This window comes from Pholcus phalangioides, unplaced genomic scaffold (assembly GCF_987345545.1).
Source record: "Pholcus phalangioides strain wild (caught in Gottingen) unplaced genomic scaffold, Ppha-v1.0 ptg000008l_1, whole genome shotgun sequence".
Classification (NCBI taxonomy): Eukaryota; Metazoa; Arthropoda; class Arachnida; order Araneae; family Pholcidae; genus Pholcus; species Pholcus phalangioides.
This window is the reverse complement of record NW_028301601.1, coordinates 60,186,543-60,208,863: the sequence shown is the minus strand read 5'-3', so window position 1 is coordinate 60,208,863 and position 22,321 is coordinate 60,186,543. Positions and strand designations below refer to the sequence as shown.

The window sequence follows — 22,321 nt, the reverse complement described above, 5'->3', positions numbered from 1 at the left end:
GACGAAACTTTCGATTTCGGGACCGTAAGTGAGTGAGTGGAAGAGAGAGGGTTTGTTGTAGCTAAATTCTGCGTTGGTATCTCAACGTAAGAGAGGTAGAAACATTATCAACCATGAGTAGAGAGTGTGAGAGGGTGTTACGTAAAGTGAAAGCTGTCATCAGCCATGACCGTGAGGCTGGAACATCCCACGTGCTGATATATAAACAAATGAATAAAATTATTACAAACGTAATTTCTGGTAATGTGTCCAAAGGAAGACACGCGATGACTGCTCCTCGTACAAAGGTACGTCCCATGCCATGGTATAATCCAATCTCATTCAGTAATTATTATAATTTGCCGTTACACCTTTAAATTGACTAAGCATTTAGTTTTTTTTTTTTTTGTAATGTATAATAATACATAAAAACTATTTTAAATTACTGTCCATAATTTTCAGGATGTCTGAAAAGTGGCTCTTACTTATTTTAATAATAATTCAGAAAACAAAATGGTGATATTTTTCATTTACTGGATCTTTTATCAGAAAAACACACCAAATTTTGAACTATACACGATTTTAAAATTAGTTATTGATTTTGTCTTGTGATGGCAGTGCAATCTAAAACAGGTCTGAATTATTATACAATGAAACCTCGCTGCACTGATATTCAATATAACGATAAATCTCGGAATTATAGACATATTTTTCGTTACATATATCAATATTTTTAAAATCTTGTTTAGAATCATATATTCTAATGATAAACTCCTCACCATACAACGATATGCTTTAATTGCATTTTTAATTGGGTTGCTGTATTTTTGAAACATATGACAACCATATTTTTATGGGCATCTTTTTATCAGCCACCTCGTTGGGCATTTTGCCTGTTGTGGCGTTGTATTTGTATTTGTATTTGTATGCTTTACTTACTACGATAAACCCCTCTATAACCGATTTTAAAACCGCTCTAGAATAATTTGTTTTTATATATATTTCACTAGGAAATGTCCTTCAAAATATATTTAAACTCGTCACGTATTCAAGTTATTCCAAGGACGTTTAACACAATGATGTGTCTAAAGGAAGACACGCGATGATGGCTCCTCATAGAAAATGACGTCCCATATGTCATGGTATAACCCAATCTCATTCAGTAATTATTATAATTTTTCCAGAATTACGCTTGCCGTACCAATAGACACCTTTAATTGACTGAACATTTAGTAAAGATACAATGATATTCAGTAACGATAAATCTTATCCATATACCTTCACCTGCAATTAGCTTCGTTAGAACAACTTTTCCGCAAACTTCATTCAAATGCACCAATTCCTTGTACAGTCTACGCTCGTTTTTACGAACCCGTACGTACGTGAAAAATAGTTCATAAAATCGAAAGTTCGTAAATGGGGGAAGACGATTAAAAGAATGCTACACAGAAGATTAGTCCCCTAAAAATGTTGTGGTTCGTAAACTCGTCACATATTTAAGTTATTCCCCAAGGGCATTTAATACAATGAAACCTCGATACAACGATACTCAGTAACGATAAATCTTGATAGTAAAATCAAGCATCGACTGTATTTTCACGAATTTCTAAATTATTCAAGAATTTATGGGACACCCTGTATTACCGGGAGAGTAATTGGAAATTAATACCGCTCGAAAATCTACGTATAATAATCAAAAGCGCTATCGTTTGAATCAATCGAACCTCGATAGCGTATCAAACACGCAGATTTTGCTATTACTTGTAGTAATTATAAATTTTTTAACGAATAAAAGGAAAAATTATCGTTGAACAATCGTTAGTTGAAAATTTGAGATGTCTCGTTATTTACAAATGTTAGTTTGTTGAAGTTTTAAATTCTTTGTTTGCTTATTTGAAAAATCATGGTCTTTTTTCTTTGGTTTTCTCGCGTACAGAAATCGAAAAATTATGCCTTAACTGCTTGAGACCTGAAGAAATCAATGCAGTAATTTGAGAATGCAATTTGTTAATTTATATTTGCATGCAAAACTCACTTCCTCAGAAAGTACAGGGTGTCTCACAAAAACCATAGATAGTTTGAAAATTTGAAGCAAATTGCATATTTGAATGCGCGGAGATTTTCTGTTTTTTCGAAAAAGAAAATTATTTCCGATTTTCTCTAGTCGATATTGAGCGCTTTATTATATTGTGGTAGGAATGATCGGAACTTTCTTCAATCTCTTCTGTGCGCGAAACGTTCTGAAAGCTTCAGAGAGCAACTCGTGGCTGGGGCAAAAGAACTTCACCAATAGTGCTCTATCCACTAATGTTAAGCACCACAATGGAAACCTCATGAAGAGCTAGTGACGGAAAAATTCAGAAATGAGCTGTTAATCGTACACCCAGCATTGAATAGGATTCTGATTTTCACGTTTTCTGTGAGATAATTCACGCAGCGCTCCGTATAGACAAAAATTTGTTTTCCTGGCACGGGGCCGTTCAAGTATTAAGTCAGCAAATTTTTAGACATTTTTGACTCCTCCCCCCCCTCCCATTTTCAGCAGAAGTCAGCAGAACTCTGACAACCCCTTCCCCTTGTCAGCAAAATTTCGTCAGCTGTTCCCCTACATCCTAACGCATATTGGGATCAAAGACGTACGCACCGCGGCGGCATGGATGGGAGGATTCATGATCCTCCTTCAGACGATCAAAAAAATTATTTTTCATATAAAAAATATTTCTAAAACAAATTAAAATTTCGGAAGCGGAAGAAAATACCTTTATATGATATGAATATAGATGGCAGCACTATATGGGCACTCAAACTGTTAGGTACACATGCTCACACTTCCAGCACAACTCGATCGGTAATAAATTGTTCATGGCGATACAACGGAGTTCTGCACGGGTTGAAAGAAAGAAAATCTTTCCTATGCATGCTATCAGTGCTTTTCAATTAATCGAAATGGTATTAATTATTGTATGTTTCCTAAAACCAGTCAATTACACAATGGTGCAAGTCTAGTACAAGAGTGGAGATTAATGAAAAAGAAGAAAAAGAGAAAAAGTGAAACGCTCTGGATGTATTCTGCGTTATGACAGCGCAGCGAATTAGGAGCTTGCAATGTGACGTCACAAAACTTGCGTTCGCGTGCGACATATACACTCTCGTGTGGCCAGTGGGTGTGGCGTCACGGGGAAGGTAGGAAACGTAATAATCTTTGTCCGGCACGAACAGTCGAAACTCCCGCCCCCCCCCCAGACAAGATTCTACAGACCTGGAAGTAAACAGACTAAAGCGCATGTGCGGAACTGCTCTCTTTCTCGTGACTGTCACGAGTGCACCTTACACACACTCTCCCCCCCCCGCCTTCCCATCGAGAAACCACACATCATACATACATGAGATGCTGCAACACGTGTGCTCTCCTTTCCCTCACCAGGTATTTCTAAGACGCACTTGAGCACCGAATAAGTATGTATTACATAACACAATCACAACTCTGCAGACAGACAGACATTGTGCCTCTGGGCCAATGAAAACCCCTTACAGAAATCAGGCGATTGCCTTTGACCAATAGCAGAGGGTCTTCACCAACTTGGTTTGGGAACACACGAGGCTTTTGCCAGAGAGGTATTGCTAGAGGTTGGACGACCAACATGTCGTGCTTGAAGAGTCGTGAATTTACTCTCTCTCCCCTCCTAACCCCGGGTCGAGATCCTGCGTTAAGACGCACCACTATATGTTGTGATATCGATACGCCATTTTCCATATTATTTATTCATTGACCATACTTCGGCACGGTGAATTACACTAAACTCGATACAATTTACATTCAACATGGACACTCTCACTCCACCAAATTTAACACACGATAATTATATATAGTTAAATCACTCACCGTCATCTTAGGGCAAGGTTTCTTGCGTCCCCTACATTGAGGGATCCCGACCCGGGGTTAGGAGGGGAGAGAGAGTAAATTCACGACTCTTCAAGCGCGACATGTTGGTCGTCCAACCTATAGCAATACCTCTCTGGCAAAAGCCTCGTGTGTTTCCAAACCAAGTTGGTGAAGACCCTCTGCTATTGGTCAAAGGCAATTGCCTGATTTCTGTAAGAGGTTTCATTGGTCCAGAGGCACGATGTCTGTCTTATGTCTGTCTGTCTGCAGAGTTGTGATTGTGTTATGTAATACATACTTATTCGGTGCTCAAGTGCGTCTTAGAAATACCTGGTGAGGGAAAGGAGAGCACACGTGTTGCATCCCATGTATGTATGTATGTATGTATGTATGTATGTATGTATGTATGTATGTATGTATGATGTGTGGTTTCTCGATGGGAAGGCGAGAGGGGGGGGAGAGTGTGTGTAAGGTGCACTCGTGACATGACGTATTACGTAACGAAAGATTTCAGTTAAGATTAAGTAGTTATATTATATCTCTATGATTTTTTTGTCTGATCCAATATTAAAGATAATCTCTATATTGAGAGCTGTGGCCGCTTCCTGCGGTCGTGTCCTACGTCTCGCCACGTTCGCAGTTGGTGGACGACCCGATTACGGAGTAACAGCCAAGTAAACAAATCAGAGACCATTAAAAAAAATTAAAGATGAAGAAGAAAAAAAAACTGCAACATATGTGACGAGCTGGAATCGAAACCCGTACCCTCTGGGTTGCGAGTCGTACGCTCTATTGACTGCGCCGGTTGCCAATTTGCATTCTTATTTGAAATGATGATAGCGCGAATAAGGTCACGAGAAAGAGTAGATTGCTACACTCATGCGCTTCAGGATATCCATTACTCCGTGTCCCGAGAGCGAGAGTCATAGACGCTACTACCCCCCCTCCCCAACGCGGTAGAATGTGTGTGTGTATGTGTATTGACATCACCACAACACAACCCATCTGCTTCTCGGATAGATAGATAGATAGAACCGCTCACAGCCCCGGACTGATGCAAAGCACCTTACTTCCGTTACCTCAAAAGAGGCAGAGTTGTGTCGGAAAAGTTAGCAAGGATTTATAGTGGTGGCTCCCCTTGCCCCGTGCTCGCAAGTTTCGAATTACTCGCGTCGTTCTCCCCATGAAGACAGCCATCAACTCGATGCAACGTACAAGCCATTTGACTAAAATGGGTGACTGAATCCAATGACTAGGGAGAAAAATTGCACGTGCGCCCAGTGGCACATAAGGGCCGGAGACCGCAGCCTGGGATTTCAAAAGAAGGGTGGAAAAGACTTGTGGACAAGAAGAAGAAAAAGAAGCTGGCATGTTGAAGTGGGAGAGATTTGAGAATGGTCTAAATACACAATGCATACAAATTCATCTCACAATCAGTTATCCTGAACGTGTTTTCAGAAAAAAAGAAGCATTTCACTTTTTCTTGATGCATTTTCTCTCCCTCGCCAACTTTAATTCTTATGTCCCTTTCACAGTTACGTCACTATAGAAATTTCACTTCAAAAATGGTTTGCATGGTTTTGGGGGGGGGAGAGAGGGTGTAAGAGCCCCTACGCCCGCACTCCCGTTTCACAAGATAAGTGGGATTAATTCATGTTGAAAATTCCATATTTATTTTCATCTTGGTGGTCGTAATCGCTGATGCGCCATCTTCAAATCTGTAGTGAAGAATCTGAAAATCGAGTAAATTTTCTGAGCGATGCGGTGGGTCTGTCGCGGTGCATCGAGACTTCTTTTTAAAAAAATCGAGTACTAGAGAGACCACATTGTCTCTCATAATAATTCAATATTCTATTTTACGCTCGTCGCAAGAATCTTCAAATAATTTTGTATTTTTCCCTTCTCCGCAGGTTAATTTCGAAGAAATTGTTTTCCTCGTCGCTGTCCTGTGCGTTCATTTAGCACTGAACAGTGCAACGACGGGCGAAAAACACCGAACGTTCCAGTACAACAAACCCGCCGACGATGCTGGAACGTACAACTTCGCTTACGACACTGGATCGAAAGACGCTCATTCGATGCGGATGGAGCATCGGGATAACGAAGGCATCATTCGTGGCAGGTACGTTTTTCATCAGGTTCTGGATAGGTACTTGAGACCGTCCGTCATACAAGAATTGCTATTTTCAGGTTGAAAGGCCATTGCAGGTTTTAGTATCTACTAAAATCGTTCCGACCAACTAGTACTACGACTAGTACAGGTTTCGTGACAAACGGGAAATCACGTTTGGGATGTGGTCCATAGCTAAGAGCCCTAAACTCTTCGCAGATTTGAATGACCACTCTTCGGAAGTTCCTTGCGACGTCAGTTTGGGTCACGACTCATAGGTTAAGAACCTTGGCCTAGTAGACATCTAGCCATTATACTTCACTTCAGTCATAAAAACTATTCACTTATAGGTATGTGATTTATTATTAAATTTTCCAATATACAACTGGTATATATGAGACTATCTTCTTGCTAATTAGGTATGGATATACGGATCCTCATGGTAAACTAAGAATGGTCGAATACGAAGCCGGTCCAGAGGGCTTCAAGGCAAGAGGTGACGTCGGGCCGGATCTCTCTCTGCACGATATCGCACCAGCGTCAAAGCCGACCAACTTGCAACTCATAGGATGGGATCCAGTGAATGATCCTATCGACGTCCACAGCCGGAGATTAGAGCCGGTGGTCGCAGTCCCTGTTACTGAAGATCATCCCGTGAAAGGTTACCAAGCACCCATCCCGATAATCCAGAAGACGGAACCCATAGTCGCGATACCAATCACCGATGATCATCCCGTTAAAGGTCAACCAGTTCCTGCACCTATTATTCAGCAGCAGCACGAAGATGTCGTGTTCGTGGAACCGGCAAAGTCCGTCGTTGCGCCACATTCAGTGAAGCATCCCGTGCCACCCGCTCACATCAAGGCAATTCCTAAGAGCGTAGCATTAGTGGCACCATTGACGGCAGATCACCCTAAGAAAGGGTACCAAGCACCCGTGCGAATAGTCGAAGATTCACATGTGCATACGCCTCAAAAGACTATCGATATCGTTGCTCCCGCAAAAGTCATTGATCACCCGGTGAAAGGTGATCCACATCCGATGTCTCGAGTTCTAGTGGCACCTCCGAAAAGCGTCGCTGTCGTCGCACCAATCAGGGCAGATCACCCGGAGAAAGGCTACCAAGCTCCTGTGCGATTAGTTCGAGAACCACACGGGCATCCGCATCAGAAAAGCATCGATATCGTCGCTCCTGCGAGAGTGATTGATCACCGGATTAAGGGTGATCCGCATCTAGTTGCTCGGGTTGTAGAAACCCCTCAAAAAAGTGTCGCGGTGGTAGCACCGATGAGAGTTGATCACCTGGAGAAGGGAATCGCTCACGGCCGGTTTGTTGCACAGCCTGTGAAATCTCACCACGTCGATAAGGTGCTCGTGCCTCCTCCCAAATTGCAAAAGACTGTTATTGTCGATCATCCTGAAAAGGGATATGATGTTCCGAGACACGTGAAGACAGCTGCTATAAATGTCGATCGCCACGTGGACGTGTTTCAACCTCCACCGAAGTCCGTCGCTCTCATCGCACCAGTAAAGGCCGAACCTCACGTCGATCGGTTGTATCGGGCCGATCACTCAGTGAAAGGCTACGTCGCTCCTCAGCGCGTGGTTCAAAATCACGACCACCACTTAGAAAGAGTCCATTCTCCACAGAAGAGTGTTTCCGTCGTCTCTCCGATAGTCGATCATAGAACCAAGGGTTACGTGGCTCGACCGCAGCCACTAGTGTATAAATCAGGAGCACGAGATGATCACCACCACCATGTTGGGAAAGTCCATCGCCCTCAAGTCAAATCCTCCGTCAAGGAGTACAGCGGCGCAGTCGTGTCTCAAAAGTATTCCGACGGTCATCAACACGTCGAGAACATCTACGGGCCGTGGATATCGCCTTCGGACCATAGCTACAGACCACCAAAGTCACTGGCTGTGGTCAGTAAAGGCGGTACAGATCATCACCATCACGATGAAGCACCTCTTGGTTACTACGCCGTATCATCCGGGAAGCAAAGACATTACCACACTGTGGGAGGAGGAAGCCACGTTACCAGGTCGCATCCAATCAAAGAGGTCGAGGTCGATGACAGGCATAGTCACTACGTCAGAACTAAAGATAAAGACCACGATCATCCCACGTTCCAGACCATCAAGACCAAGAATCATTATGACCATCACAACATGGCGGTAAGTGTTGAAAGAAAGAATTTTAAACAAATTTTTATTATAGGTAAAGTAGCATGGGTTCCATCTCGAAATATTTTCAAACGGATACTAAACAGATGGGATTTTAAACAATACGCAATCACTAGCAACAAAGATCCAATAACAATGCTTATCCACCGGCTAAATATGCTTACAACAACACTTACAGGAAGGATAAATATGCTTGCTACAATATGTTTCCACTGCCTTAATTGTTCACAACAATACGTATAAACTGGTTAAATATTGTTTACAAAAATGCATATCGACTGCCTATAATGTGCTCACAATCATACGTTTGCTCTACATATAAAACGTATGCCCTGGTTAAAATGCTTGCAACAATGCATATACACTGGCTAAATACGCTTGTAACAATACTTATCCACTGGCTAAATGTGTTCGCAACAATACATGTCCGCCGCCTAAATGTGCTCACAACAATATTTTCCACTGCCATTATATATTGACTTATTGCTTTCACAACAATACATATAAACTGATTAAATATACTTACAACACAACACGCGCGTATTCTGAGGTATAAAATTATTTACAACTCAGACTAAATATACTTACAACAATACTTGGACGCTGAATAAATATAGGCTACTTACAACAGTACTTACAAACTGGCTAACTATGTTTTCGACCAAACCTATCCATTTGCTAAATGTGTTCACAACAATACCAACTGACAAACCATCAAAACATACTTACAACAATAATTATACGCTGGCGAGATATACAGGGCGTCCATAATTAAAATACCCTATTTTAAGGTAGATTATAACCAGCATCAGAAAAGTGTGAAATTTTGTGTACTTCGTAAAGTGTGTGTGTGTGATGGAAATTTGTTTCAGGGGAAAAAACATTAGTTGCACATGTCGCCACCAGAGGGCGTTTTACGTTGAATACCTGTAGTGTACATGTAAATTTATGTGATGTGCCGCAGCAGCTGTTATAAAACCTAGAAACATTCGTGGAGATCTTGTTTCTCGATGTGTTTGTTGCTCACAATGACGATAAATTTACGAAATCGCGCTTTCTAGGTCGAATTAATTTACCCAACAGCAATTCCGCAGTAACTGCTCTACGGAAATATCGGACTTGAAAGGGGATTCGGAAAGGTCCAGTGAATGTTAAAAACCTTCGGAGTATGATAACGAAATTTGAAACCACAGGATATTTGGCTGTTCGGTGGAAGAGCACAGAGCTTCAAATTCTCGTGGTAATCTCTAGTGTCAGGCGTGTAGCACAGGCGTTGGATAGGCCACGTTCAACTGTCCATAAGATCATTCGGCATATCTCCGATATTATCTATACAGACTTTCACTTAAGCAGCAGTTGCTTTCACATGATTATGACGCTCGACCCCGGTTCTCACTGCATTTTCTAGCTCGCGTTGAGGCCGATTCAGAATGGCCTTGGTATATCCTTTCGATACACGAAGCGCATTTTCACTTGGATGGTGCAGTCAATACTCCCGAACTTGGGAACCAGAAAATCCGCACGCTATCTTAGAAGTTCCGTTACATTCACCAAAAGTGAAGGTAATCATGTGGATTTAGTGCATCATTTATTCTCGGTTCCTACTTCTACGAGGAGTTACGTTCTACAGGTCCAGTGACATCACCGGGAAGCGATATGCATTGCTGTTACAAAACGAAATTGTTCGGCTGTCTAAGCACGTCAGTGCCTTGCAAACACAATCTTTATGTAAGACGGAGCTCCTTCACACATTGCAGTATGCGTTAAGAATGTTCATAACACACATTTTACAGAAGAACGTGTCATCAGCCGGTACTTTCCTAATATATGGCCTCCCCGATTCCCGGACCTTAATCCATGCGATTTTTGGCTTTGGGGGCATATGAAACGTCTGGTAAGTCGTGACAATCCAAGAACTTTACCTGACCTTAAAGGCAACATTTCACGTAACGTACTGAACATGTCCCCGCACATATTTCGGTAAGTTGTGGGACATGCCATCTTGCGATTTCACATGGTATCTGAAAATGATGGTCATCACGTGGAACATGTCTTGTTGCAATAACAATTGTAAAAGGGCTGAACAATTGTTAAAATTGTAAACGTTTGCCTAAATGTGTCATTTCCTAATAAAGAGCGCTCTTGTAGCGACACATGTGCAACTATTTTTTACCCCAAAAACAAATTCCCATCACTTCATGAAGTCCTCCACAAAATTTTGCATTTTTCGAATGACTGGTTTCGCCTGTAGGCTACTTTAAAATAGGGTCTTTTAATCATGGACGCCCTGTACATGCGTCAATACTTACAACACTTTTCTTCGTTTCAATTGTGAGAGAAAACAGCTTGAATTACTATTTTTTTAATTAAAGAAATAACAAAAAAAGGAGACAATATTGCAATTAAGTTAATAATTTTGGCGAGAAACGAGGCACAAATGAAAAAAAAAACCAATCGAAATATGACTCATTATTCCAAAATTAATTATATATAACTCATTTCTAATTATTATAAGGGAGATGGAAATTGAATAAATCGATAAAAGCAAAGCAAAAAAATTGTTTTCCTCAACAAATAGAAATCGAAAACGAGTGGAGAAATTAATTTCTCAATAAACTCTCTGGCGCGATTTTTTTCTCCCTCTCCTCCAATTTGGCGATCAATATATGGGGTTTTTTTTTGTCCCAAGGATTATTTTCGATCAGCTTTTATACATATTATCTTAAGTACCGATTTCCTAATTATTTCAATAACGAACCCGATAAACGTTCGTAATTAATTTCCCACGGAAAAACATGTCCCTTCCATCACAACACACTTTGTTTTCCCGAGAACTCCCATGTCATTAATTTTGTTTCGAACTTGTCGAGCAACTTTTAAACTGATGAGACGTCGAGACGAAAAGTCGATACACGGAAAATCGATATACTGTTAATTTATCGCCTCTTCTCCTGTCTTCGATCCGTCCCTCCCCTCCAACCCAGTCCATTTAGACTTTGTCTAATGGGTGACGAGGTTTGTTCGATTCTTTTCGGCGTCTAATTCCGCGATTTTAGCTTCCCTCCACGATGTTTGGTTTTAGCTGGAAATCTTGCTTTAATTGACTCTGTATCTCGCGGAAGTCTCGAAATTCCTCTTGGATGGAGGAAGCACTGGAGGGTTCGAGTCGATTATTTGCATCGACGATTGGCGTCGTTCAAAGGCAAAACGAGTTAATTGGATCCTTGTGTATCTCTTTTATCGCTTATATCCAGGAGTTCCTCAATTTTTCCTCACCGTTATATCTGATCAGTTCTGATATTGATTTATAGAAAAGCCACGGGATATTTTGTGTATCTTATCCGTTAAGGAAATCTGAAATATTCAATGAAATTCTTAACCTTATTATTTTGAGGAAAAATCGGTTTTCAAAATATTTGGGGTAAGTTCGATAGAATTGTATGGGGTCTAAAACTGGTCCGGGCTCAGTAATCCTTGAAACACTTCAAATAGTTTTAATAGTATTTCATTTTAGCTGACGTCTTTGGAGTGCAGCAGATTAGAAATACCTAACCTTACAACTGAATGTTGTTTCAGCTCTTTGTTTGGTTACGTGAAACCTGCGAAGTCAGTTATTTCACCATATTCAGTGAAGCATCCCATGCCACCAGATCACATCGAGGCAATTACGAAGACTGTGGCGGCACTATTGACAGCTGACCACCCAGATGAAAGGTATCAAGCACCCGTGCGGATAGTACAAAATTCGCATGTGCGTACGCTTCAAAAGACTGGATACTGTTGCTTCCGCAAGAGCGATTGATCACCCGGTGAAAGGTGGCCCACATACTCTATAGCTTTAGACTTTGTCTAATGGGTGACGAGGTTAGTTAGATACTTTTCTCGGCATCTAATTTCGCGATTTCAGCTTCACCACAACTTCCGATGTTTGGTTTTAGCTTGAATCTTGCTTCAGTTGACTATGTATCTCGTTTAAGTCTCAAATTTCCTCTTGGATGGACGAGCGCCGAGAAGTTCGAGTCGATTGGCGTCGTTCAAAGCAAAACGAGTTAATTGAATTCTGTGTATCTCTTTTATTGCTTATATCCAGAAGTCCATCCGTTTCTCTCACACTTATATCTGATCAATGCTTATATTGGTTTATAGACGCCACGGAACTTTATGCAAGTTGTAGGTTAAGAAAGTTCTGGATATCGCATGAAATTCTTGACCTTTTTATTTCAAGAAAAATCTGTTTTCGAAATGTTGATAAATTTTAATGTGGAATGGTATATATAGGGTGTCCTGTAAATCCTGATTCGGCCTTTATCGTATCACTTCTTCGACGAAGAGGTATGGTTCTAATTTTAAAAAAAATGCTCAAAATGTGTTCAAGAGTCACTCTGAAATCAATTATCATACTTTCCTTCCGTCCTGTAACTTCCAATTAAAAAGTACTCTACCCTGTCTCTCCCATACCCACCAAGAGAATTCACGTTTCTAAGAAGCATATTCGCTGAGATATTTGAATTCAAAATAGGATGAAATTCGGGAATAATAGCATAAATGAGCGTATCCATTAATTTATGCTGTTCTTTCCCAGATTTTTTGAATTCAAATATCTCAGTGAATATCACACTTAAAAGTCAGAGGAATGAGGTACCGTATAAAAATGTATATTTCTTATTTTATGAAATACTGTATTTTCACTCTCAAAACTGATATAGGGTCCAGAAAACATTTTCGTTTTTTTTTTAAATTAGACCTATACCTTTACGACGAATGGTTGATGAAATAAAAGCCGAATTAAGAATTAGAGGACACCCTGTATAGAGCCTGTTGTCTGAAATGGGATACCTATTTTTTTGACTTATAAGTAACTGGAAGAGAGACGAAAGACACACCGGATGTTTTTAGCATTAAATTAAATTACAAAGATGAAATTTTCCTTTCTTTTTTTCAAGTAGGCCTACTGGGGTCTCGAGTATCCGAGCTAATGTGGGCCAGACCAAAGCCGGCCTCTGTGGAGTTCTGTGAGCAACGTACACCGTATGTCAACCGTACACGCACCTCTTAGAGATTCCTCTCGGGAGTTCCTAACGAATTAGTTACGTAAAAGAAAACGCGTTTGTGCGTGCGCACGCACTCGTGTCCTTAAAAATGATATGCTCTACGATTCCAGCGACGTCACGCGGGTTAGGGAGAAAGGTATTAAAATAACTCAAACAATAACCAACACAAACCGCGAAATGCTTCAGGCAACCGCAAACCACCGCTGTAATATTCGAGTGGCCATACTGACGAACTAACATCACAAAGACCGGGCTCCGAACCCACAGTTGCCATAGTGGTGGTCAGACGAAGCTGGTTTGCCTGTGTTTCCCAACTTCAAGGCGCGAATGCGAGCTGATCTCCACGTTGAAAGTCTCGCACACAGAGAACGACAGGCCTTATACAACGATATAATTATTCAATCATTACAATTCACCCACAGTTAGAAAAACTGAAGGCAGAAAACATCACACTACATAGGACAAGCTTTAAACAGGAACAGACTTCACGTTAAGTTCACAATATATACACGCACTGCCTCCAGCATGGCCCAGGTCTTCGACCACCTACCAAAATCTCTTGATTGAGACAGAGCGGCGGGACATGACCTGGATAGGAGGCAAACGCCAAAAAGTGCCGGACTCCTTAAGAAATTTCCAAACAAACACGCTTGTTGCGAAGAAAAGAATCCAGGGATTTTCGCCTGAAGTATTTTGCGGTTTGTGTCAGACAAAGCCTTTCAATTACTTTTCCCTATCCCGCGTGATGACGCTGGTATCGTGAAACGCCCCCTTTAAGTGTTTATATATTCAGCGTTGCGCGTGTTTCATGTTAAAGTGGTGCGCCATCTGGCTTCGATATTTTGGACTGTAAGTAACAAATGCCATGTGTGTGTCTGTAACATCGACAAATTTTTCGCTAATAGATCAAGGGAACTTCAAGTTCTGGCTATTTAAAGCAGTTATTGTGAAATATTCGTCATCAATGCAATAATATGAAGTTTTACTAACAAATGCAAACATTTGTGGGCGGGCAAACATTTGGCTTGGGACCCAGGGGCAGTGCCCCGGTTACACCAGCCTAGTTACGGCCCTGCAAAAGTCACAACTCACTTATTCCAGTGTATTACCCAACTTCAGGAAACTTCAGTAGTCTTCAAAGTATGGCCGCCTCGCTCACATCTTGAGAATCAACAGGGGAAATTCCTTTGTCCCAATCGCAGGCAATCCTCTGCATCTGTGACTCAATGTGTTATCCCCTGTGGTGGTGGTGTTGGTCACGTGGAACACATACTGCTGTAATAAACGATTCAGAGGCATTCTGTTCGTTATTTGCGTATCTTTTTCTTTGACTTGTGTACGTCAGCGTCACATATCAGTTGTTTTTGAGTTTTTTTCCTGTCTTAAAAAAATTTCCCGTGACCTAGCGATGCTAACCCTGCAAACCGTTTTTTATTTCGGTTATTTTTCAGGTTTTATAAAATTTTAAAATTTTTACGTACTTTTTTTCCACTTTGTATAACATTACAAATACAAATACAACGCCACAACAGGCAAAATGCCCAATGAGGTGGCTGAGAAAAAGATGCCCATAAAAATATGGATTCATATATTTCAAAAATATAGCAACCCAATTAAAAATGCAATTAACACAAATTATAATCAACGTACGACACCACTTTAATCTTTCCCCCTCTAGATTACACTATTAGTGGAATACAAAGGCGTGGTATTCGCGCATACAGCCCCTTCACGTGGAGCCGTCGGCACTCAGTACCAGCAGATAGTGTCTTACCTAGTGATATTGCAACCCTGAAAGTAACAGTTGTGGAGGTTGCTCATTGACTACGCTTATCTGCTACAGCACAATATACCGATTACGAAAACAGTTCCCAAGCAAGTCAAACAGCTGACCGGAGATATGGATCCAGTGAACCAGGATTTGGGAGCCCACCTGTGATTTTGACAAATTTCCCTGCGATGGCAGTATTCATATTGTTTATATAGTAATTTAATACTCTGTTATATTATATACATTTGTACCTATTTAGTATTTAGTGATTCCTAGCTGGAATTGCAGGCGATGCGTCTATTGTATGGCGCCAGCCCATGTTAAATAATGTTATTGCTGTGATTTTCATCCCCCCCCCCCCGGTGATGATGGGTTTGGTGATTTTTCTTGAAGTGCAATAAATGCGGAAAAGTCGTTGCGAGGGGAGTGGCTCCGGTAATGGTGTTTGTGGCTATAATACTTTGCTTGGAACGCTCTCCGGGCTTGAACATTGCCCGATTCTTCCAACATACTCACACCCCTTGAGGAACCCAGCTTATATCTCCCATGGAGACAGAGTGGGAGTATGTTTGGTGACGAAGTGAAGTGAAGTCAACCAGGGTTACCCCCCCCCCCCACAGTCTGATGATCGGTATATTGCTACAGTACCCAACCGGAATCCACGAGTGACTTTCACCACAGTTATATCCATTACTGCAGCATCACTTGGTTAGACAATATTTTCCAGTACTGTGTGCCGAAAGCTCCACATGAAGGGACTATGCGCCTGAGTACCACGAATTTGTGTTCCATTAACCGTCCGATCCAGAAGGACATGGTTAAAGTGGTGTGCCGTTATGTTATATAAGTCGTCGCATGCTTAACTTTTGGAAGAGAGTGTAATAATATTACTGTATGGTATTATGAGTAAGTGAAAATATTTGTTTTCCCTCACTCAAGGGTTTGTAGGATTTCTTCTTCTTCTTTTAGCGGTGACTTAAATTACATGTTAACATACGCTAAATAGAAAAGTCATTGGCGACCCAAGTTTTAACTGAAAAATAGTTTCTCTTGAAGTGTATTATCAACCCTCTCATTTCACCGGTAGGATTCAGGAACACGCTCATACATTTAAATAACAGAGACCTAAATCATGAAAACAATGAATACTTGTATAAAAAATTGTTTATTTGATCGCATTTTCATGTTGAAAGTGAATGGAAATGTTAGATGTGGATTCCTATTGAAAATTGAAAATCAAAAGAAAATTCCATTAAGATTAATGACAAAAATAAGTGTAAAGTGAGAATATCTTTCGGAATGCGGATATTTTTAATACTAATAGGATACATTGAAATTAGAAGACAATAATAGCAATGACTTTCACAAAAATTTAATAATTCATAAAAGTTGAAAAGCGGAAACTTTCAAAAAAATAAAGGGAACGAGAAATACGCATTTGCAAAAATTAAAAGACTTTATTCCGCCTCCGCTTTTCCGAATAAAAGACACGAAGATTCAATTATTTAAGATTCTTAGAAATGCATATCCCACGTATTTTTAATGGAGAACGACACGTAAACAAATCTAAATTTTTGTTTTCATATCTATGTGTCTCTGATATGAATGGAACTTTAGAATTTTGTTCGTGGCGATGCTTTAAAATCATAAATATGAAGTTTGTTTTGTTTGCTGCTGCTATAACCGTAGTTTTTTTTTTATTTTTTTGAGTTATTTCAATTCAAATTTAAAATGAGCTTATCGAATAATTCCCTTCGGGGAATTTCCACGGAGTTATTCAGATCTGATATAACATGATACGTTGTTTCAAGTGGTTTAGTTCCATCGATTATTAAACACAAGCGGAATGAAATAATCATTCCTGCTGTTTACGTTGATGAAGTAAAGATTCGGATCTTATAAAAGTTTCTTGATTAGACTGCTTTGACATCAAGTTTTGTTTCGTCATGGAAGAAAAAGTCAGGAAAATGTCATGTTGTCAAAATCTAAAATAAAGCTTCATCCTTTCGGAAACAAAAGCTATTCCTCATTTATTCCAGAAGCAAAAGTGAAAATTTGAGTCGACAGAAAACAAAAAGGTTTTAGAGCAAGGATTCTAAACAAAAAAGTGAAGCTTTGATCTTTTTTCTAAAAGTGAAACTCTGATTTTTTTATAAAATTGAAGCTTTTATTCCTTGAATAAAGTGAAGCGAAAAAAAGTGAAGGTTAGTGAAAAAAAGGTAATTGTTTTTATTTTTAAAAGTGAAACTTCGGTTTGTCAAAAAAGAAGCTCTAATTTGTGAAAGTAGCTCTAATTTGTGAACGAAGCTCTAATTAGTGAAAGAAGCTCTAATTAGTGAATAAGCTCTAATTAGTGAATAAGCTCTAATTAGTGAATAAGCTCTAGTTTGTGAAAGAAGCTCTAATTAGTGAATAAGCTCTAGTTTGTGAAAGAAGCTCTAATTAGTGAATAAGCTCTAATTTGTGAAAGAAGCTCTAATTAGTGAATAAGCTCTAATTTGTGAAAGAAGTTCTAATTAGTGAATAAGCTCTAATTAGTGAATAAGCTCTAATTAGTGAATAAGCTCTAATTAGTGAATAAGCTCTAATTTGTGAAAGAAGCTCTAATTAGTGAATAAGCTCTAATTTGTATAAAAAGTTTTAATTCGTCACAAAATGTGAAGGTTTGGTTCTTCGAAAAAAATGTATCTTCATCTTCCGGTCCCAAAAAAAATGAAGTTTGAAATGGCATAGGAAAAAAACGAAGTCTGTATTTGTTAGAAACTAAAATGAAGTTTTGGGTCATCCAAAAAGAGTAAAGTTTCAATTTGTTAAGAAAGAAAAAGTCAAGGATTAAGTCGTCAAATAATAAATTGATTCTTCAACTTTTCAAAAGACGAAAGGGGACCTTCGAGTGTTTATTGGACGAAAGAGAAGTTTTGGCTTCTTTTCAGACGAAGGAAGGCACTGCTTCGTCCCATTTCTATAGAAGAAATACGAAGTTTTGTATATAAAATATCGCACAGTGATACACAGACATACCAAAAAACTGGACGTATAAAGAGTCCTATTACTTTTGGGGTTATATAATTTCAATATATGCTCGAAAAATACTACCCCTTCTCTTTCATGATTATAATACACCTACCGCACCGTACAGCATTTTGATCTCGTTCTTTTTATTACGTTTTTCAGGTCGTAGATCGGCACACCGAGGTGACTACGACTGACAAACACGGAAGGATCGTCGACCATTACCATCAACGACTCGCGCCACTGACGATGCGCAACACAGACGTCGACCCGAACGCAATTAGGGTCGCTGCAGCGGCTCCTTCTCAGCATTACCACGCTGCGAGCGATCGAAATTCCGTGGTGCGTGTTGTGACGGACGTACCGGTCGACACGTCCGAGGTCAGGGTACGTGGAAGGTCTGTGGTCACCAGGAGTGCATCGTCGTCCGCCGATACTGGGCATGCCGATAGCGGACCCAGGAAAGTTTCATTCGTTCGAGGAAATCAGCACGCACCTGGCACATTCGTTTTCGAATGATAACATAATTGACATTTCATCTTCTGCTGTACAGAGTGTCGCACAAAACTCTCAAATATCTTCTATACTGGCCAATTGAATCTCTACGTACGTAACCACTGCCGATGCTAGAGGAATGCATCGAGACGATGATGGAATGTTTGTGTTTGTAATACGACCATAACATGTTGATGGATTGAAATAAATTAAATTTGTACATAAAATTGAAATCGTTGATTGTTCACTCGCTTCTAGTGTTCGTTTCATTAAAGAAAAAGAATCCGTTATGCATCAAAACATCACCAAATGAAAAATTTTAAAATTCAAAAGAGATTCCATTGTAGAACACTAGAATGAAAATTAGTGCTTAGGGGGTCTAATTTACTTTAATGTTATTTCGGATTTGCCGACTTTTTATGACAAGTGGGGGAAGGGGGTTGGAATGTTGCTTACGTCATCAACCACTCCTTTTTGAAGATATGAAATATTCTAAGCTGATGACGAAATTTTGCTGCCAAGGGGGGGGGGCTCAAAAATGGCTGAAAATCTGCTTACCTGATACATGAATGGCCCGTTATGTCTTAAGGCCCGTTTACACGAGGCAAGTGCTTTAGTTGGTAACTTAATTTTTAGTTGCAAGTATGATACAATGTATGCAGACGATACGGGCCGTTTACACGGCTTTAGTTGGCAAGTGCACAAGTGATTTAGTTGGTAAGTGAGATAAGAACGGTTCTACTTTTTCGGTTAAGTAGACCTATGCGCATGCGCCAGTGGGCGTGACCTGCCACTCTTGGAGGGGGTCTTTTTGCTCTCTCACGGAGGGGTTTATTTTGATCTCAAGCGTGAACCTGTTCATGCTCCGTCGTCTCCTGAAGTTTCGCTAGAATTCCGCGGAAATATTGGATGGTGAGGTGGCCGGAGGACACAACCTTCAAGTTTGTTGAAAAATATCTTCGCCATGAATGTTTGTTGAACTATAGAAATGGAAATTACCTTAACAAACAAGATAAAAAATATTCGATGTGGGAAAAAGTTATGGAATATTCTGTCGACGTGATGTCAGGAGTTGAAAAAAATTGAAGATTCAAAAATATATATCAGGTGTGGAGTATTTATATATTAAAAACTGGAGGGGGGGGGGGGTGTTCGAATATTTCTCTCGTCCAGAACGAATTTGCTGCCATCTGTTGTAAAAATACATGATCAAATATTTATCAAAGATATCATCTCTATAGATTAAATTTAAAAAAGTATAATTTCGAAAATTTGGAAATAATTTTTATTTCGTAAGTTCTACCTGATCATCTTCATCCATCGTTACGAAATCTATGAGCTTTAAAAAAAGCACCTCTCTGAATGCCAGGTAAATAAAAACTTATTACTATTATACTCCCGCGCGTTGCGTCTGTCTCTCTCCGTACAATTTACGATACAATTCACGCCCAAGAAGACAAGTGTCAACTGTTTCGTCCTTTTCCGGCGGGTGTGAATGAAATGGAGATGCCGGACATATAGACGTAAATTTATATCGTATTACAGCTTGATTGCCGAGATTGTTATATTCTAGATTGGATAAATTCACTTCCAGATTCTATCACATACAAGACAAAAATTATTCTTTGATTATTTATATAAGGACGATTACGGACTGATTATCTGTGGATGATGCTATATGATCACAATTTGTACGATTATTTATTCCAGATTATTTATTGTATATATGTATATCATTGTTATTTTCACATAAATTAATAAATTTTCGAATACACCCATTCCCCGGGAAAGCTTCGATATCTCTCTGAGATGGGAAGCGGGGTGTGTCCGGTCCTTCAATGTTCAATGTGGATTGAACATTTCCGTGGATTTGAGTAGACTGAAGCGCGCATGCGCTAACTGCGCTCACCTCCGTCAAAATTATCCAATGAGCGTCTACTTACCACTTATCGTGTGGACACTTTCAAGAAGAATCGGTAAGTTAAAATTAAGTTACCAACTAAAGCACTTGCCTCGTGTAAACAGGCTTTTATGCGTCCACCGTTTCTGACGCCAAAGCGGCGTGATTTAGGGCCAATAATGGATGGGCAATGAGATTTCGTTTTTTCTTTGTCATGACGGCACGCTTCGTGCGGTATTCCGCAACCCCCCTCGGCAGTAAGGGGCCATTCAAGTATTACGTCAGTAGATTTTTAGCCATTTTTGACCCCCTTTTCTCTGTCAGGAAACGTCAGCAACACACTGACCCCCCCCCCTCTTCCTTTTCAGCAAAATTTTGTAAGCAGCTTAGACCAGTGGTTGGCAAATTCATTAGTCAACAGAGCCAAATATCAACAGTACAACGATTGAAATTTCTTTTGAGAGCCAAATTTTTAAAATTAAACTATATAGGTAGGTACATTGTTATTAATTTAATTAAGGTACTCCTCAGCTGGATTTTGCTAAAAACGTCTTCGATCTGATTGAGATACGTTCGCTGACGTCGACCCCTTACAATTCCTCTTGTATTCTTGTTTCGTCTATCCCCTTTCGTGCATCCTCTCTATATATCCAAACCATCTCAACATACCTTTTTCAATCTTCGCCGCGGTTTGCCGACCACTGGCTTAGACTATTTCATATCTTCAAAGAAAGGTGGTTGATGACGTAAGCAACTTTCAAACCACCCCCCCCCCCTTGTCATCAAAAGTCAGCAAATACGAAACCCCCCCCCGATGCTGACGTAATACTTGAATGATCCCTAAGCGCATCATGACCACTCGGGCTGACACTCCAAGGATGTCGAGTCTCTAACTATCGTCTTTGAGTACGAGTGAACCTTAACTTAGCCAACATTACGGGTACAACATATATTTGAAACCCCATTTCCGCAAGTTTGTCGACATCTGCGACAACCAGCAAATGGTCGACTGCATAATACCTAATTACCAAAGTGCTATTCTAAAAAAAAAAATCGAGAAATTTCTTTCTGATACGCATTGGTACAAATAGGATAAATTTTATATTTTCGACAATATTTTTGTTTACAATGTCAATGTAACCAGAAATATCCCTATTCTTGTCTCTATACTTGACCCTACTACTTTACCACGCAAACGCCAGCATGCACCAATTTTCTACCAAGCGAGTTGGGTTTGAAATCAAGTCGCCATCTATATCGGTGGTCGCCTCAGGATTGGTAGAGAAAGGAACTTACGACAGTCGAATCTCGTTCCAACGAATACCGTTACAGCGAAATTTTCGTTTAAACGAACACTTTCCTAATTCCCCCCCCCCCTCCCCAGATATGTTTAAATAGGAACAATGCAAAAACCCGGAATTCCTTTAAAACGAAATTTCGTAATAACGAGGTGTCGGAATTCGTTACAACGGCATTCGACTGTCTTTCCATTCTTTTCTGGGATCGAACCCATGGAGCTGACGAGAACTGTTTAAGCGAAAAACGAGCATCTTTCCACTGCACCACTTGGGCCCCCTCTATACTTAGACCAGAGAGTCTATAGACCTACCGTGGGTCTGTGTATTGATTCCAGGGGTTCCGTGAGTTTGGGTAAGAAAATAACCAACTCATTGCTATTGAGTCCGTGGGATTCATCTTATTGGTACGAAAGGTGCATGAGATACCAAATGTCAAGCCCCAGACGTAAATGCTCCTACAGAGAGAAGAAGACCCCCTTTGAATTTAGTCCCTTTCACCGCGCAATAACTATTACACTCCATGCTGTCAATCTACAACATTCAATGAAATCTTGACTCTTCATCATCAAATAGGTATAGTAATTTTTACCAAAAAAATAAACACATTTGCTAACCTTGTCTCTGACAAATCGTGT

General features: G+C 40.1%; 1 protein-coding gene across 1 annotated transcript; it reads left to right on the top strand.

Moving 5' to 3' along the window:
• Positions 1-99: 99 nt before the first annotated feature.
• On the top strand, positions 100-18,715 carry LOC149084689 (uncharacterized). Its single transcript, XM_089235113.1, has 4 exons — positions 100-287; positions 5,773-5,984; positions 6,392-8,150; positions 18,156-18,715. The coding sequence occupies exons 1-4, from the start codon at positions 114-116 to the stop codon at positions 18,510-18,512; spliced, it is 2,502 nt and encodes an 833-aa protein (XP_089091239.1). The 5' UTR covers positions 100-113; the 3' UTR covers positions 18,513-18,715.
• The last annotated feature ends 3,606 nt before the right edge of the window (positions 18,716-22,321 follow it).